The following is a 20,488-nucleotide window of genomic DNA, read 5'->3' on the forward strand; positions in this document are numbered from 1 at the left end:
ATATACATATACACATATATACACAGGTATGTGTATACATATATACATAAAACTATACCTATATATTCCCACATACACACAAGCACACACATATATGTATGTAAGTATCTATGAAGTGGACATAAACTCATTTGGGATGCAGAACTCACAGCCATGGTGATCAGGAAAAGCTCTTTGTAAATGGCAGTGGTTGAGCTTGGTCTTAAAGGAAACTAGGGGATTTAAGAGATTTTGAAAACACTGCTCTCTCATGATTCTCCTCTTGGCTCTCTTACCCCTGCTTTGTGGATTCTAGCTCATTCTCTCTCCTTCCCTTTTCATGAAAATGCTCACTAAGTTTCTGTTTTTAAGCTTCTTCTCTCTATACACATTCTGCCTTAATTAGGGAAGAGAAGATGATTGAATCTATTCCTTTGGCAACAATCATCACCTCCTACTCAGATGATCCCCAAATCTATATCTCCACCCTAACTTCTTCCCAGAACTCCAGGAATTTATTTCCAATTGCCTCTCAAATGTCTTCACTCTAAAATGGGCACTTACCTTACAGGGTTGTTGTGAGGACCAAATGAGATAATATTTGTAAAGCACTTAGCACAGTGCCTAGCACATAGTGGGAGCTTAATAAATGCTTATTTCCTTCCTAGATGCCCTATTGGCACTTGAAACTCAGGATCACCACAGTTTAACTGATGATCTTCCTTCTAAAAGGACCTTCTCTATTTCTATTGATAGTATAACCATCCTCCCAGCCACCTAGGATTACAATTCAAGAATTGCTTTTGACAATTCCCCGTCTCATGCCTTTCATCCATCCTTAATCAGCTGCCAAGTCCTTTTAATTGTATTTCTTTAGTCTTTCACATTAGTGTATTTTCCTCCATTTCTACTGTAGCCACCAAAGTTAAGATACCTTTTCTCACTTTTACCCTCAAAAAGAAAAAATAATGAGACAATGAGTCTCCCTCCTTCTGGTGGAACACATGAAGGACTATGGGTGGAAAACGCTGCTTCCATTTTCAGACATGGCCAATGTGTCAATGTTGCTTAACTATTCTTTTCCTTGTTAGACAGCATTTATTAGGAAGAGCAGATATAAGCAGTAATCCTCGAATGACTTATGATATAAAACAAAAGTCATCAATAAAACATAAAAATGGTGATAAAAATAGCCTTCACAAAATAAACTACCCACTTCCCTGGCTAAAGAATGTGCTTAGGTTCTCACCCAGAGGGTCATGCTGGATTTACAAATTCAGCAGATATATTAGAAAACCACTTTTCAAATTTAATGCCTAGGGAAGTATAGTCTCTTTGTGATGGAAGAAGTCTAGGGATTTCCCCAACTTTAAAAGTGAAAAGGCCTTCAGGGACTGAAAAGGTACACCTGCAAATCTGTTTGGCATTTCTTCTGATCCTTACTGACAGTCCTCAGTGACTGAGGGTGAACAAATGACCCCAGGCTTTGTCAAACTAGCAGCTGCTCATAGGGCTACCAGCAATTACTCAATGCCCTTCTACAAACAAACAGAGTTTCTTTGGCACCAACTTATTGCCTCAGAACATACAAATATGAAGCACATTTTTCTTTATCTAATAGAAAATAACTTCACAACCAGCAAGCTGGCAAAGATGACAAAAGAAGGAAAAAGTAGATGATGGGAAGGTTATGGAGAGATGGGTACATTAATGCACTACTGGTGGAGTAATGAAGTGATCTGACCATTTGGAATGATGTTAAGAATGTGGCAAAAATGTCATAAGATAATAGGTTTATTACAGCTGAAAGAGACCTCAAAGGCCATATAATTCAACCCTCCTGTTTTAAGATGAGGAATTCAAGGCCCACAGATCCTAAGTGTCAGAAACAGGATACCGGGTGATCCAGAGATTTCATTGCTAGGTATGTGCCCCAAGAAGATCTATTACCAAAAAAAGTACCATATATTCTAAAACAATTTCAGAAGTATTTTTATAGTAATAAAGGATTGCTAAAAAAGTAGATTCATATTAATTGGGGAATGGCTAATAAAATTTTAGTGCATGAATATAAGAGAGTGTTACTTCGCTTTAAGAAATAATGAATCAGGGGTGGCTAGGTGGTGCAGTGAATAGAGCACCGGCCCTGGAATCAGGAGGACCTGAGTTCCAATCTGGCCTCAGACACTTAACTCTTACTAGCCGTGTGACCTTGGGCAAGTCACTTAACCCCAATTGCCCTGCCTTCCCCTTCCAAAAAGCAAAAAAAAAAAAATGATGAATCTGATGAAAGAGAGAAATATAGAAGACTCATGAAATGATGTGAAGTAAACAGGAGCAGAAACACACACATATGTAATGACTACAATGTAAATGAAAGAACTACAAAATAATTACAACAGAATACTGTAAAATTATAAATGACTAAGCTTGACTCCAAAGAAAAACTATGAGAAGATACTTCCCTCCCTTCTTTGCAGAGATGAGGAGTTGGGTTATAGGACACTGCAGGTAATGTCAGAGATGGGAACCTGGGGTATTGAACACTGCAGGTAATGTCAGCCTCTTTCACTGTTTGCTAGTTTTGCTGAACTGGTTTTTCTTTTTTTATCTTCTGTCATTAATGGCTCTATGGGAAATGGAGGGTGGTGAGATACATGGAGAAATGTAGGTGATAAAAAAAAATCAATAGACAGTTTTTAAAAAAGAAACAAATCAGATTATCTGTGAGGAAAATAGTTTAATTAAGTGTTTACCCTCTAAAAATAGTCTAGTATCCTAGTGAAATAAGCCAAATTGGACCAGGACTAAAAACTCTATGCTTACTGATTCATTAAAAAATTAAAATTTTTCATTGCTTCGTAATTATTTAATGATCTTTAAAGAAAAACAACCAATATGAACGACTTTGATTACTCAAGCAGTAACCGTAATTATTCTGAATACCTTATGAAAAGAAGAGAACTTACTAATGTCATCTAGTTGGAATATGAAAAATATTTTCTTACAGAAAAAATTGTTACAAGTTGTGTTTCTGGTCCCAGACCAGCCCACAAGAACCTAGTTAACCCAGAATGTACCTGACATATATACTATGGTACTTAAGTACTGCATAAACCTCTAAGGGTAGCAATGTTTCTATGGGAAAATGTATTCTAAATACCAATGCGTCATGCCAGAAGCACATCATCCTGCCCCCCTCAATAGCACCAGTGACTTCTCCCTCTTTCTCTTCTAGCCAAATGTGGGATTAGGGACTTCCCTAACTCCAAGACATTACCAATGACTCTTGGCATGGGGCTCCTCCAGAGTGACAGTTAGAAGGTTATAGGATCATAGATTTTGAGCTGAAAGAGATATTAAAGGTCATTTGGTACAACCCTTGCATTTTGCCCAGAGAGAGGAAGTGACCTGTTAAGATCACAAAGGTAGCAAGGGGGCAGGACTGGGATTCAAATTTAGGTCCTCTGAAGCACTCTATCTGGAGAACAGGTGGGAGGGATAAAGGCTACAGTGTCTTGGTTTAAGGAACTATGGAATGGCAGGAGTTGGAGACTAGGAATTTAGGATCACTGAGGTAGGGAAGGATGAATACATAGTGTTACCTTCTGCCTCTCTCCTTCAACCTCGCTAATATCTCCAGTAAAGACTAAAAGACTTTGTCCTGGGCTGGTCCTTGTGTGAATTAAAAATTAAGGGATGGAGTTGGGAAGGCTTGGTTCCAGGTAACAAAGACTTCTACAGCAAACGAGAAAGGAAATAGAGACAACAGGAGGCAAGTGGAAAGGAAAATGAAGTATCACTGGGGCATTCTACAAGGGCAGATGTTAGTTTAAAGAAAGAAATATATGCCAAGTGGATTCAGGAAAACTTGGACAGACTTGGAGAAGTTGATACAGACCAAAGTGAACAGAATGAAGAGAACAATTTTATAAGATGATGATAATCACGTAAATAACTTTGATAATGCAATAACCAGTCATTACTTTCCTCTCTACCTCCTGCTCCCAACAGAGAGGAGAAGGACTAGAGGCTTGGAATGAGACATATATTTTCAGACACAGAGAATGTATGGATTTATTTTACTTGTGTAACCTTGTGTCAGAATTACCATGTAAAATCCATTAGCTAGTGATATCACGGGACTGGGGTATTTAGGACTGTTTACAGTGAATCTTGGGAGAAGGACAGGGAAGTCAGGTCTACAGCTGGAGATGTAGAGTCTCTTCCTCCATCTTGGCACCATGTGGACTTTTTTCAGAGTCCAGCACTTAGCTGGCCACTGATTTATGCCCCTCTGTGCTTCCCTAAAAGCTGCTGAGAGATAGCTGGGGCAATGCTACCATTAACAATACAGTTAATATTAAGGTGAAAGAGACCCCAAAGAGTCTGTGACCAGCATGTGTGGTGCTGACTAGACGTGGTTTGGAAATATGGTCCCATTTTCCCCTTAGAGATAATATCCTTCTCCCAGAACTCCAAGCTGGAGAAGGAAGCAAGTGTCTTGACCTCTCTCTGGGAGAGGAAGGAGTTAAATAAAGTAGCCAACTAGTTCTCTGCTGCAGTTGTCAGCATCCTATGCTATGCCTTCTGCATGTACCCAGAGATTATTCCCCTCCCCCATTGCTTCTCTGTTTTTTCCTCCAAAGCTGTTTATTTCCATTTTTTTAAAAGAAATTAGCGACTAATCCCCATTGGGTGGCTAATGTTATCCACAGCAATGGCAAATGGAAAGTGAGGAGGCAGTCTGAGAAAAGTCCATGGCCTATCCAGCACTTAACATGAGGCATTGTAGCAGCAACCATACTGGCATGCCCAGGATGGCTGCTAGCACAAGTTCTTAGATCTACTTTACTAGGAAGGTTAACGGTTCAAGGGGGTCAACAATCTTTTTTAATTACATTCATTAGTTTAGGGGAAAAGCCAGCACCCTGAACTTCAGAGAAAAACCTGAACAAAGAAAGTAGGGAAAATATAAGCAGAGAAATAAAGACCAACAGATAGGGCTTCTGTCTGAGAAATTAGCACAGATCAATAGACAGATCCAATTGTCTGACCAAGGCAATACATACATATTTACCAGAGAGAGAAGCACCAACATCTGGGTGTTTCAAAGCTGTGGGGGGCGGGGGGGACTCCTTAACAACTACCCGAGTCTCATCTGGTCAAATCACAAGAACACTCTTCCAATGAGTGAACCCCAAAGCAAAATGCTAACCTCAGAGTATATATACCCTTTTTAGAGCCAGAGGGTATCACAACCTTTGTGATTCAGTGCCTAATTAGAAATTAACAAAAGGTGTGAAAGCCTTCCTACAAGCAAGCCTCCCCTAAGCAAGCTTCTCTAAATGGCCTCCACATGATGCCTATTGATGGTAAGGAAGATCTTATATTCCATTAACATTACAGGCATGGGATGGAGGGCAGCTAAACAATGCTTTCTTCCCTGGAAGATTACAAAACTTTTCAGTTAACATTGCTATAGCATTTCTTAGTCAGTCTATCTAGGTGGTAAGCAGAAAGATATTCCTAACATGAATCAAAATCCCTTAGACTAGAGAAATTTTGTGAACCTACCCAAAGAAGGAGAGGGAAGTGTCTTTCTGGAATCATTTGCTGATGTACATTGGATTCCCTCTCCTTTAAGAAGCAATTTACAGATGGGTGAAGATATTTGTAGAGTGAGGGATTCTTCTTAGTCCCCTCTTTCCATGCCTATACCCATTACCAGTATTTTGTATTATAGATGGAATTATTATTCATCCCTCCCAAAGAGATCAATCTTCTCAAAACTTATATGTAGGAGACTGTGACAAGCCTAACTCTCCTAAATCATGGGGAACCATGATTCATTTTACTTGTGGGAGACACTTTTATTCAAATTTACACTCAACTATGAATATTTGTTACAAGAGAGGGCTTCTATTTGTTGGGAGAGGGGGTCTTGAGGAGTTGGTTGGTAGTTGAAGTGGTGGAACAAAGAAGGAAAGGAAAGAAATGTTAATGAGCCATGAAAAGTATATACAGAAGAAAGCAAAAGGAAATTCAGGAGGGTCACAGACAGCAGGGAAACTTCATTGCTATTGTTAGATTTGCATTTTAGGTGCAATCATATTTTTTTTATTATACTATGTTAGACAAATGCTTGTTTTATTCCAAAAAATAAAAATAAAATAAAATTAGCAGCACAGAAAAAAGTTTGCTAGTATTGTTTGATCTGTATCTTTTTGAACCACAGTATGTAATAGACGTTCAAGTTTAATACACAAGCCTCTCCTGTTCTCTGCATATTGAAATGTTCATGTCTATTGAGATTGGTCAAATTCAAAATTAAAAAGAAACATTAGAAGAAAAAGAAATATTTGTCAGGCATTCCTTAGTCAAGGTATCCAAAGGACATGTCTATATTTGATATGGTCACATTTTTTTTTTTTTTTGCTCCCAAGACTGCTTAAACAAAATGAGAACATATGTCTTTAAATTTGGGACAGGGCTACCCATCTACTCATTTCATGAGTCCAGAACAAGTGTCATTTGCTGTAGGGAGCAGCACCATCAGAAAGAAAATGAGAAGGGGCTATAGAATGCAGTGAGGGCAGTCAGGGGAGTGGAATGGGACCTTACAGGACACCTGCAGCAGAGAAGTTCAACCCTAAATACTCCAGATAAAGGGATCTCAGAGGGAAGTACCATTTTCCCTCCTTATCCCCACCTAGGACAATACTGTCAGACTGACCTATGTTCAGACCCTGGTGAGCCTCACTGCATAGAAGACAAGCTAGTTCCTGGAGGTAGGGACAATAAACCAGACGAATAAACAGTCCCTAAAGTGTAACCAGTTCTTCATTTCAGGAGCAAATCTCTGATACAAGACTGACAGAAACAATCATGTTCCTATTGCTTTCATTTAAAGACCAATTTCAGGCTAAGAATATAACTTAGAAAAGCCTTTAGAGATAGGTGGAAGCATGTTATTTGAGGCTTCTCTTTGAAAATTCTTTCTTCTGTCTCATTATTCTTATTTTGTTTCAGATCATGTTTAAAGTTTTTAAAAAAAGTTGGCTCCATTCTCCTTATCTATCCTGATGTTTATGTCTAAAGGATTCATTCACAGGAAAAGGTTTCTCTAAATACTGAGTATCTTTTAAACACAACCACAATTCTCTCCAGATACAGACACATTAGAGGGGGAAATCCCATGAGGCTTCTTTGTAAATTAGGTGAGAGTTTAAGCATGTGGATCCAGGAAATTTGTTTTCTGTCTACCTTTAATGGACTTCAGTCTTCAATGCTTTATTAAAAGCTGACCTTGCTGAAAACCCTAACAAATTTTCTTCCACATTCCTCGAAATCCCTTCAAGGTAAGTCACCTCAAGGATCACGGAGTTAGGAGGGACCTTAGAGGTAATTTCACACTCTCATGTTACAAATGAGGAAAATGATTCCCAAGGGGGTAAGTGACTCAAGTCAAATCAAGAAGAGTCATTTACCCCCTTGGGAGTCATTTTCTATATGGTAATTTTCCTGTTTCTCCCCCATTATTAAGCCCTGGGAATATAAAGAAAGGTAAAAGACTTGCTCTCAAGGAGCTTGCAGTCTAATGGGGGGACAACAGGAAAACTACCCCATAGGAACAGAATGTAAACAGGATAAATTGGGGGTAGTCTCCGAGGGAAGGTACTAGCATTAAGGGGTATCAGGAAAGGCGGCTCGGAGAAGGCGGGACTTTAGTTGGGACAGGAAGGAAGCCATTTACATATGAGGAAACTGAGGCAAATAGGGTGAAGTGATTTGCCCAGGGTCATACAGCTAGAAAATGTCTAAGACTAGATTTGAACTCATGACAATGAGTCTTCCTGATTCCAAACCAAGAGTTCGATCCACTACACCACCTAGCTGCTCTCAAGTGAGTTAATTAGAGAGGTATAAAAGGATTGCCTTGCTACAGTGGGGGAACAGTTGAGATTATGTGACATAGATGTGTAGTGAATCCAATTAGTAGTTTCTTGACGGCCACCAGCTTCATTCAGGAGCATGTAAATAGGAGTTAAGGTAGGCAGCAAATCTGAGAAGAGTCCAAAGCAAGGGTTGGCTGGGTGAGATAGGCAATAGAATAAGAGGGCAAGAGACTCGAGAAAAGGTGAAAATAAAGTTGAACTGTTTCATCAAAGGGTCAAGATGGGTAAAGGAGGAGAGTGAAACCAGCATAGGTGTGATGGCCTGGCAAAGAACTGAAAGGTGGAAGAATGGAAGATCTAGGTAAACATGAGGAAGAGGCTTTGTCTGGGTTTGCAAGTGTAATGGAATGCAAATTTGGAAGATCTTCCCTGCCCCTAGGCTAAAGTGCACCTGAAGCCTGGGGTGGGAGGCTTGTTTTTCTTTTTTTTTTTTTTTTTGTGGTTTTGTTTTGTTTTTGTTTTAAGTTAATTTATGGTAGTATCTTATTTTGCCAGTATATGATATTTTTTTCACACATACATATATATTTGAATATTTGATTTTAAAACTTTCAATTCCAGATTCATTCCCTTCCCCCCCTGCCACCCACCCCCACTGGGGGGACAAGCAGTTCAGTATAGGTTGTACATGTGCGGCTAATGCAAAACAATAACATAGTAGACTTATTGTAAAAGACTGGCTATATTTCCCTCCCTCCTATCCCACCTCACACTTGTTCTATTCTCTACTTTGATCCTGTCCCTTTTCAAAAGTGGGTGTTTCCAACTTCCCTCCCCCCCAGCCTGCCCTCCCTTCCATCATCCCCCCTCACATCCCCTTCCCCCCCTATTCTCCTGGAGGGTGGGATCCCCTATTGAGTGTGTATTTCCCTCCCTTCTCAAGCCAGATTCAATAGGAATAAGGTTGACCTATTCCCTTTTGCCTTCCTATTCTTCCCCTCCATTGTAACCATTTTCCCTTGCCTCTTCTGTATGAGATAGTTTGCCCCACTCTGTCTCTCCCCATCTCCTCTCATTATATTCCTCTCACCTCTTAATTTCACCTTTTAAGTATCATCCCTTCCTGTTAAATTGGTCCCGTGCCCTCTATCTATGTATACCTGTAAACGTATATACACACATTCACATATGTATTCATATGCCCTCATACCCTCATATAAAGACATATATATATATATATATATATATATATATATATATATATTTCTAATCCCTTCAACTACTGAGAAAAGTTTCATAGGTTACAATTATTGTTTTTCCATGTAGGAATGTTAATAGTTCAACTTTGGCCAGGTGGCTCAGCGAGCAAGAGCACCCGCTCCAGTGACGGGACGACCCAGATCAAATCCGGGCCCAGACACTCAGCACCACACCCAGAAACAACAACTGGCCATGCAACCCCAAACAAGCCACTCAACCCCGACTGCTTCAAAAAAAAAATAGTTCAACTTTGATAAGTTCCTTATGATTTCTTTTCCCTGTTTACCTTCTCATGCTTCTCTTGCTTCTTGTATCTGAATGTCAAATTTTCTATTCAACTCTGGTTTTTTCAGCAAGAATGCTTGAAAGTCCTGTATTCCACTGAATGACCATATTTTCCCCTGAAACATGATACTCAGTTTTGCTGGGTAGGTGACTCTTGGTTTTAATCCCAGCTCCCTTGACCTCCGAAATATCACATTCCAGGCCCTTCGATCCCTCAGTGTAGAAGCTGCCAGATCCTGGGTTATCCTGATTGTGTTTCCACAATATTCAAATTGTTTCTTCCTGGCTGCTTGTAATATTCTCTCCTTAATCTGGGAATTCCAGAACCTGGCTATAATATTCCTAGGAGTTTTCTTTTTGGGATCTTTTTCAGGAGGTGATCGGTGGATTCTTTCAACCTCTATTTTGCCCTCTGGTTCTAAAACATCAGGGCAGTTTTCTTTGAGAACTTCCTGGAGGATGCTTTCCAGGCTCTTACTTTGGTCATGGCTCTCAGGCAGTCCAATAATTTTTAAATTATCTCTCCTGGATCTATTTTCCAGGTCAGTGGTTTTTCCCATGAGATATTTCACATTGCCTTCTATTCTTTCATTTGTTTGGATCTGTTTAACAGCATCTTGATTTCTCATAAAGTCATTAGCTTCCATTTGCTCCAATCTAATTCTGAAGCAATGATTCTCCTCAGTGAGCTTTTGAGATTCTTTTTCCATCTGGCAAATTCGACTTTTTAAGGCATTCTTCTCCTCATTGCCTTTTTGAGCCTCCTTTGCCATTTGAGTCAGTCTGTTTTTTAAGGTATTATTTTCTTCAGTCAGGCTGTTGACTCTCATTTCATAATTTTCTTGCATTGTTCTCATTTCTCTTCCCAATTTTTCCCCCACTTCTCTTATCTGCTTCTTAAGGTCCTCTATGGCCTGTAACCAGCTTGTATTTTCCTTTGAAGCTTTTGGTGCAGGAGTTCTGACTTCACTGTTTTTCTCCTGTTCCATGCCTTGCTCCTTCTTATCCCCAAAATAGGAGTGTAACGTTGGAATCTTCTGTCTGCTTTGTTTCCTTTGCCTGCTCATTTTGCCACTCATGATTTGACTTTTGGGATTTTTGCCACAGTAGGACTCTGCCACCAGACAGGGGAGTTTTCGTCCCAAACGCTGGGGTTTTCTCAGCTGCCGGAGGTATTAGATGGGTGCCCTCTCTGAGGTCTCCACACTCTCTGGCAAGCTGGACACACACCCCAGGACCTCCACCCTAGACTGCAATCCAGATCCAAGCAGGTTAAAGCAAGAGCGATTACCCCTCAGACTGGTGCTTGGTCCCCCTACACTCTGCAGGCCAGGAGCTGAAGCCGCTATGTGGAGCTGGCAGGCTGTGCTGGCGTCTCAGCGGTTTCTAGCTCCAGGGGTAAAAGCCACGCACTCCCACTTCCTGGGTCCCAAAGTCCAGACTGCACTGGCCTCTCACCTTGTCCTTAGCATCTATGTATTGATAAATCTGGAAACGGCCACAGCTGCTGCTGATCTGGAGTCCCTCTGGCTGGTGGCTGGTCAGGCCCGCCCTGGGGCTAAAGCCTCGGTGTGGGGCTGGGCTCGGCGCCCAGAGTGCTGCGCTGGCTGATTCCTGCCGGCCTGCCGGGCTGTCCTCAGCGGGAGGTTAGCTTCTCTGTGTCATTTTGTGGGTTCTGCAGCTCCAAAGTTTGTTTAGAGTCCCCTTTTTACATGGATTGGGGAGGGTGGAAGCTGGAGCTGTGGGAAGGTCATGCTTCTACTCCGCCATCTTGGCTCCGCCCCGGGAGGCTTGTTTTTCAGTAGATACTTCTTGATTGGCCAGTCAGTCAATAAGGTTGTTACATTCTCTGAGCCAGGAAAAGGCTATATAAACCCTGATGTGTAGCTTTGTTTTGGGGGGCTCACTTTGAGAAGTGTTCTGTGATTTGATCTGGATTCTGGGAAGCTGTTGTCCAGAGCCCCCCTGGCTTTGAAAAACCCAGATGTTGAAACCCAGATGTTGATTGGGTATGGATGTAATGGTTGGACAGTTTGAAATCTGTCCACTTGATCTGTTTCTGCCTTGATAATTCTGCCTGTATACTTTGAAGTTCAGGGTGCTGACCTTTTTCCCGTGAACGAGGTAAACGATATATGTTTGACTGATTAAAGTAAGCTTGTTAACCCATTTTGAGTTGCTTTCCTTTAACAAAGCAGATCCAAGAACCTGTGGTGGCAGCAAACCCTGAGGACGCCAGGGTGCTTGCTGCTACAGCAAGGCACAAAGAGAAGTGGAATGATTGTGATCAGATAAAGGAATTCATATAGTTCCAATAACCCAAAGAAAGTAAACAATGAGACCAGGGCTTGCAATCAAGTCACAGGATCATAGGCCTAGAGCTAGAAGCAAATTTAGAAGCCGTCTACTCTAATACCCCCATTTCATAGATGAGCAAACTAAGACCTAGAAAGGCTAAGTGATTTGTCCATAGTCACACAGATAGTAAGAGGCAGAGTCAGAATTCAAATCCAGATGCTCTGATTCCTTTCACTTGCAAAAAGTTTTTCTGGCTCCAATTCCAATTATTTTTCCCACTTACTCCAATGTTGCCTAAGATTCTCTTAAATATCTCCCCCACCAAAGAACTTTTTTTTTTGCTTTTTGGAGGGCAATTAGGGTTAAGTGACTTGCCCAAGGTCCCACGGCTAATTTTGTGTTAAGTGTCTGAGGCCGGATCCAAACCCAGGTCCTTCCTGACTCCAGGGCTGGTGCTCTATTCACTATGCCACCTAGCCACCCCTGTGCCAAAGAACTTTTAAGGCATAGGTGTGATCTTTAGCATTTGATTTTGGGATGATAAATCTAGTGATGCATTATTCTTGTTATTTTTACCATTATTAATAATATCTCACATTTATAGAACATTTTATAGTTTGTACACTATTTTAATAAAATAGTAACCTCACATTTACATAGTAATTTAGAATATCCAAAGTGTTTTCTTTGCAGCAAATGTGTGAAGAAGGCAGTGCAAGTATTATTACTCCCATTTTACAGATGAGAGAATTGAGGCTCAGAGAGGTTAACAGATTTGCCCATTGCCCTGCAAATAACAGGTGGCAGATTTGTGACTGGTATCTAGGCCTTCTGATTTGAGATCCAGTGGTCCTTCCACTGTCCTACCTGTACATTAGAGAGATAGAAACAAGGAGAGGAATAATTTTTAAGAAAATGAAGAATGGTTTTTCAAGTGATACTTACTGCTGGTAGAGGACATATGGCTGTAGTCTGACCTGAAATATAAAAACATGAGTATAAGTATAGTTGTATTATCTAATTTTTATTTATCCAAACAATAGCAATAATTCACATTCATATAGCACATTAGGCTTTTCAAAGCACTTTCAAAGCACACAGCCTTGTGTGGTAACAAGATTCCCCTCATTTTGTGTATAGAGAAACAGTCTTTGAAAAGATAGGTGCATAACTACATATGTATAATCTATATTGAATGGCTTGTCTTCTCAAAGGGGGTGGATGAGGAGGGAAGAAGGGAAAGAATCTGGAACTCAAAAGTTTTAAAAACAAATGTTGAAAAATTGTTTTTACATGCAACTAGGAAATAAGATATACAGGCAATGGGGTATAGAAATCGATCTTGCCCTACAAGAAAGTAAGGGGTTAGGGGTAAGAAAGGGATAGAGGGGGACAGAAGAGAGGGCAGACCAGGAGAAGGGGTAATTAGTAGGCTTGCCATCTTGGGATAGGGGAGAGATGGGGAGAAAATCTGGAACTCAAAATCTTGTGGAAATGAAAGTTGAAAACTAAAATAAATAAATACTTTAAAAAAAGAAAAGAAAAAGAAAAGGTTGGTGACCTGCCTATTATCATATAGCTATGAAGTTAATCACAAAACCAGAATTTAAAACCAAGGCTTCCAACTCTAAAACCAGTGCTGTTTCCACTACACCTAATGATTCATCTCTGTATGTGTTAGAATCTAGTCTTACGCAACATTCATCAGACTAAAATCTATATATTTATTTTCAAAATTACAACTGCTTATATTGGGAACGGTCATCTGCCATTTAAAGTTTCATCAGACTAAATTCCAAAAAGTAGTAAGCGTTGACATTTCCACAGCACATCCATTCACTATATGTATCTGCCAAGGCTTTGTCTCAGGCCTTCTCTTCTTTCCCCACACTCTTTCTGTGACTCCCATCAACTCCCATGGGTCTGATTACCATCTCTATGCATATTACTCCTGGATTGAGTTATATATTCTCTCCTTGTCTCTCTCCTGAGCTCCTGTCTTACATCACAAACTGCTTAGTGGACATTTCCAACTAGATGTCCTATAAGCATCTCAATTTCAATATGGCCAAAGACAACTCATCATCCACCCTGCTTCCACTCACTCCTCTTCCAAACTCCCCTTTTTACTATCAAGGGCCCTACCATATTTTCAGTCATTCAAGTTCAAAGTCTTGGTGTCAACTCCTCACTCTCATTCATTCCATACGATCAGATGCTAAATCTCATCATTTTGATCTCCATAAGATCTCTGATATTTCTATTCTTTTCATTTGTGCGGCCATCACCCTAATTCAGGCCCTTGTTACCTTTTTGCCAGGACTATTTATTGTTGTTTTCTCCTTACCTCAGACTTTTCTCTAATCTATCTTGATACAGCCGTGGAAGTGATTTTTGTAAAACACTGTGCTGGTCACCCTTCTGCTCTATGCCTAGAGGGCCAAATAGAAACTCCTCTGCTTAACATTTAAATTTCTTCAAAGACTAGTTCTGTCCTACCACCCCAGACTTCTTACAAAATTCAACCATTGTTCCACATACCCAACCCTGGACTTCCCATCTGGGTACCTTTGCACTGGCTGTCTCACATGCCTGGAATGCACTCCCCCACCTCCCACCCCCTTCTGCTTCTCTTAAATCCTATTTTCTTTTCTTTTTTTAATTTACAAGTGAATTCTATCAAACATTTACTTATTTATTTGTTTATTTAATTATTTTCCCCAGAATTTATTTATCTATCTTTAGTTTTCAACATTCATTTCCACAAGATTTTGAGTTACAGATTTTCTATCCCTCTCTCTCCCACCCCCTCACCCCAAGATGGCAAGTATACTGGATATTCTTCCTCCAGTTTATCCTCTCTTATGTCCCCCTTTTCCCCCTTCCCCCTTACTTTCTTGTAGGGCAAGATCGATTTCTATATCCCATTGCTTGTATATCTTATTTCTTAGTCGCATGTAAAAATAATTTTTAAACATTTGTTTTTAAAACTTTGAGTTCCAGATTCTTTCCCTTCTTCCCTCCTCACCCACCCCCCACTTGGAAGACAAGCAATTCTATATAGTTTATACATGTGTAGTTATGCAAGACATTTCCATAGTAGTCATATTGTGAAAGACTAACTATATTTCCCTCCATCTTATCCTGTCCCCCATTTATTCTATTTTCTCCTTTGACCCTGTCCCTTTTCAAAACTGTTTGTTTCCGAATACTTTCTCCCCCAATCTATCTTCCCTTCTATCATACCCCCATCATCTCATTCCCCCCTACTTTCCTGTAGGGTAAGATACCCAATTGAATGTGTATATTATTACCTCCTTAAGCCAAGTCCAATGAAAGTAAGGCTGATTCATTCCCTTTCACCACCCTGTTCTTTCCTTCCATTGTAACAGCATTCTCTTGCCTCTTTTATGTGAGATAATTTACCCTATTCTATTACTCCCTTTCTCCTTCTCCCAATATATTCCTCTCATCTCTTAATTTTATTTTTTAGATATCATCCCTTCATATTCAACTCACCCTGTGCCCTCTGTCTATGTACACACACATACACACACATATATACATCCACCTATACATATGTATATATGTATACACACACATATATATTCTCTTCAATTATCCTAGTACTGAAAAAAGTCTCATTAGTTACAAATATCATCTTTCCACATAGCAATGTAAACAGTTGAACTTTAATATGTTCCTTATCATTTCTCTTTCCTCTTTACCTTTTCATGCTTCTCTTGCTTCTTATTTTTGAAAGTCAAATTTTCTGTTCAGTTCTGGTCTTTTCATCAAGAATGTTTGAAAGGTCCCTATTTCACTGAATGTCCATATTTTCCCCTGAAGTATTATATTCAGTTTTGCTGAGTAGATGACTCTTGGTTTTAATCCTAGCTCCTTTGACCTCTGGAATATCATATTCCAAGTCCTTCGATCCCTTACTGTAGAAGCTACTAGATCTTGTATTATCCTGATTGTGTTTCCACAATGCTCAAATTATTTCTTCTTGACTGCCTGTAATATTTTCTCCTTGACCTGGGAACTCTGGAATTTGACTACAATATTCCTATGAGTTTTCTTTTTGGGATCTTTTTCAAGAGGTGATTGGTGAATTCTTTCAATTTCTATTTTACCCTCTGGTTCTAGAATATCAGAGCAGTTTTCCTTGAGAATTTCTTGAAGGATGATTTCTAGGATCTTTTTTTTTTGATCATGGCTTTCAAGTAGTCCAATAATTTTTAGATTATCTTTCCTAGATATATTTTCCAATGAGACATTTCACATTGCCTCCTATTTTTTCATTATTTTGGATATGTTTTATAATATCGTGATTTCTCATAAAGTCATTAGCTTCCATTTGCTCCAATCTAATTTTGAAGGAATTATTTTTTTTAGTGGGCTTTTGAACTTCCTTTTTCATCTGGTCAATTCTACTTTTGAAGCCATTCTTCTCCTCATTGGCTTTTTGGACCTCTTTTGCCATTTGAGCTAGTTTATTTTTTAAGGTGTTATTTTCTTCAGTATTTTTTTGGATCTCCTTTAGCAGGCTGTTGACTTGTTTTTCATGATTTTTTCTTGCATCACTCTCATTTCTCTTCCCAATTTTTCCTCTACTTCTCTTTCTTGATTTTCAAAATCCTTCTTGAGCTCCTCTATGGCCTGTGACCAATTCATATTTTTCTTGGAGGCTTTTGATGTAGGAGTTTTGAGTTTGTTGTCTTCTGGTTCTATATTTTGATTTTCTTTGTCACCAAAAACTGATTTTATAGTTTGATTTCTCTTCTTCTGTTTGCTTATCTTGCCAGCCAACTACTTGACTTTTGAGCTCTTTGCCATAGTAGACCTCTGCTTCCAGAGTGGACAGTGCTATGTCCCAAATTTCAAGGGTTTTGCACAGCTATTGTCAGAGTTTCTTCTAGGCACCTGCCTCAGAACTGTGAGGAGGATGCTCTCTCCACAACCACCACAAACTCTGCCATGCCAGAGCTTCTCACCCCAGGACTGCCACCCAAGACTGCAACCTAGGTCCAAGCAGGGCAAAGGAAGAGAATCCTGCCTCAGCACCAGCAAAAAGATTCCTGCATTTGCCCTCTGATCAGCTGCTTGATCCTCCCATCATCTGTGGGCCTGAAGCTCTGGAAGCAGCTCCCATTGCAGCAGCTGCAGCCACCACTACATCTGCCGCCCTAGGGGCAGGGGCCAGACTGTGCTCTTCTCTCACCCAGGTCCAACAGTCTCCCCACTGACCTTTAACTTTCTCTTTGGCATTTATGGGTTGAGAAGTCTGGAAACTGCCACAGCTGCCAGTGATTCAGTCCCCTAAGGTCTGCTCTGGACGGTCTGTACCATTGTAGGCCATGCAGGTCTGTGCTCTGCTCCTAGACCAGTGCACTAGACCCTTCCTGTCAGCCTGTCAGGCTGCCTTCAGCAGGAGATTTGTTTCACTCTGTCATTTTGTGGGTTCTGTTTAGAGTCATTTTTTACAGGTATTAGAGGTGGTTGAAGTGGGGGCTTAAGCAAGTTCCTGCTTTTACTCTGCAGTTCAAGCTCTAACTTCCACATGAAGCCCATCCTGAGTGAGTAACTTAATAGCTGCCTACCTCCATTTCCTCATTCTCCAGTTACTGGTATACGCCCTCCCCAACCTACCTAGTATTCATTTGCTATGGAATTTGTATATCCTTACATGTCCACATGTCATCTCTCCCATGAGAATGTAAACTCCCTGACTACAGGCCCCATTTATTTCACTTTCATCTTTGTATTCCCTGGTTTTTCAAATAGTGATGGGCACATAGCTAGTGCCTGATAAATGATTATTGATTGATTGATGTGTGAACATTCATCATAATTATGCAATAGAAGTCACTAAACTGCTATTTTCTTGTTATTTCCACCCACATGGGACTAGCAACCACCCCACTCTGACAATTAAGAAATGTTCATTGTTTTATGGGATACATCCAGCATTTTGTAATCTTAGCTAGGGGATCAAAACTATCAGACTTGTCATATCCTTGGAAGAGAGAAAAATTTCCCTAATTGCACAAGGATAGGCAAGGAGAGTAGACATATCTTTTGGGGATGGTACCACATTAATCTGTGGGTATTAAAGATAACAAAGAGATGTCCTAGAAGCATTCCAGGGGCTACCAGTATGAAAGATAACTCATAATATAAAGAAACTCAAGGTAATATTAATTTGATCTTTTCACCACCATGCCAACTGCCTCTATTGATATGTAAAACTACAGCACAGTAATATTAGAAACAGACATGTATCAATATAAAACACAAGCACAAACCTTATAAACATTCCTATACCACTGTAGCGTGAGTTGTAGTGCCAGAAGAAATCTTTCATAGTGGCACCTTCTACTTTGGCAGCAGAAAGTAGGTACCACTGTTGTGTTTTTGGTCATTTGGCACAATGAAGGAGGACACTGACATATTTCACCTCAGTAAAAAATCCCAGAGAGGTAATGGGAAGAGAGAGGTGATGTGAAACCTGGTATGAAATTGCCAATTGCAAGCATCCACACTGAAAAACTGCTCAAGAATTTGTCTCTCTGAGAAAGGAAACCTGACTAAGGATCCTTGATGATTTCATCTCCATTAAATTCCTATTCTTTGGGTGTGGATTTGAAGTTGTGCCCAATCTGGAACTTGGTTTATGAATATGTGGTTTATATCCGGGATCATCCAGGGGGCTCAATTGATCACTTTGATGAGTTTAGAGGGTGGTAAGTCTTTGGGACTTGTGACTGTAGCAGGTATGGATATGCTTATTAACATCCTGTCAAGAGGACTGAAGCAATGGGGTTAAGACTCAATGATGTTTCAGGGTATCCTCCAAGCCTGAACCTCAGTTGTATGAGCTGCCATTGCAGCTGAATTACTCCCCTTAACATAATGTGAATGAAAACAGTTCATCCAGGATTGATTTTTTGGTTCTGATTTTGTTTCAGAGACTTAAAATGTTTACATTGGTATAGTGTGTGCCCAAGAGACAACCCTCAAGACTGTCTGACACAAGTACGTCTTCTAGGAATTCCTACTCAATTCAGGTCGATAGAAAGGGGGTTGCTGGACTCCCTAGCAATCCTCAAACGCTTTTTCTTTTGAAGGGAAAGCCTTTCTTTTCTTTTTTCATTTATAGTCTTTTTTTCCTAAGGTAAGATTATAGTTTCATTTTTCTTTTTTAGTTTTGCTTTCCTCAAAAAAAAAAAAAAAAGGAAAGGTGGAGTAGTCTACAGAGCACTGGACCTGGAGTCAGGAACACCTGAGCTCAAATCCACCCACTTACTAGCTGTGAGACCCTGGGTGAGTAACTTAACAGCTGCCTACCTCCGTTTCCTCATCTATGAAATGGGGATAATAATAGCACCTATCTCCCAGGGTTGTTATAAGGATCTTAAAACACTACATAAATGTGTGATATATATAGATAGATACACATGTGTATATATATTTACATATATATGTAGGTTGGTGTGTATGTATATATATACATATATATGTGTATATATATATATATAGAGAGAGAGAGAGAGACAGAGAGACAGAGAGACAGAGAGAGAGAGACAGAGAGACAGAGAGACAGAGACAGAGAGAGACAGAGAGAGATGCTGACAAGCAGTAGTAGGCATGAGCCTAGAGGAACTTTGTATGATCATGTGTTTTTGGGGGATGGAGTGGGGGTGAGTGTAAGCTCAAGAGCCATCAGCTATGAGAGGTACAGACTCTCACAAGGATTGTTGATTTGGGGATGTCTCATGTACACTACAGTGGACTCCATGCATAGACAGCTCTGGGGGAAAGCAATCCTCAAAACAGCAGTTCCTGCATCGAGTGAGCCGCCTTCTTACAGCTCCAGAGAGCTCCTCAGAATCGAGGCTGTAGACCAGTGCACCCAGAGGCATTGCTATTTGATTGTCAGGGACTACTAATAATTAACTGGGGCAAGTGGGTAGTTAATAAAGGCTGTTCCTTGTTTGACTTAAAAAACCCTTTACAATCCAACTCCAGCTTACATTAGAAAGCTTTTTGCATGTTTTTCTCCCTCACACACTCTACATTTTAGTTAAACTTGTCTACTTTCTTGCTGGGGCCACTATGTGGTACACTGATTAGAATGCCTGGCCTGGAGGTTCAAATGTCTTCAGACACTTACTAGCTGTGTGACCCTGGGAAAGACACTTAACCCTGTTTGCCTCAGTTTCCTCAACTGCAAAATGAGCTGGAGGAGTAAATGGCAAACGATTCCAACATCTTTGCCAAGAAAACCCTAAATGGAGTCACCAAGACTCAAACATGACTGAAAAGTGACTGAGCAACAAAAAATTCTCTTGTATTCCCTGTATGTGATGAGCCATCTTTGATCTTTGCATAGGTTGGCCTCCATACCTGGAAATGCACTACTTATAAAATCCCTAGTTTGCTACAAAGCTCAGCTCAAGTGCCCCTTCCTATAGGAGGCCTATGTGGATTCCATTGGTTGTAGTTGAAAATGATCTTTAACCTGTTGTTGCTGTTATTTTAGTCATGTCTGACTCTTTGTGGTCCTACTTGGAGTTTTATTCTAGTGGTTTGTCATTTCGTTCTCAGCCCATTTTACAGACGAGGAAACTGAGGCAAACAGGGTTAAGTGACTTGCCCAGAGTCACACGGCCAAATCTGTACTCAGGATTGTAAGGGTTATGGGATTTAAAGATCTCCCATGCCCCATGGACGTACTGACATAGCAGAGCAAGAGAAAAAAAAAA

At 40.2% G+C, this 20,488-nt stretch overlaps 1 protein-coding gene across 1 annotated transcript in view; it reads right to left on the reverse strand.

Moving 5' to 3' along the window:
* FAM124A (family with sequence similarity 124 member A) overlaps nucleotides 1-20,488 on the reverse strand; it is a 113,599-nt gene that overhangs the window by 74,442 nt on the left and 18,669 nt on the right. The window contains exon 2 of the mRNA XM_069063606.1: nucleotides 12,666-12,697. Within this exon, the coding sequence (XP_068919707.1) occupies nucleotides 12,666-12,697 (32 nt within the window). The remainder of the gene's footprint in view (nucleotides 1-12,665; nucleotides 12,698-20,488) is intronic.

Source organism: Petaurus breviceps, unplaced genomic scaffold (assembly GCF_028583685.1).
Source record: "Petaurus breviceps papuanus isolate PSGF00001 unplaced genomic scaffold, PetGlider_PUasm1.0 90594, whole genome shotgun sequence".
NCBI lineage: Eukaryota > Metazoa > Chordata > Mammalia > Diprotodontia > Petauridae > Petaurus > Petaurus breviceps.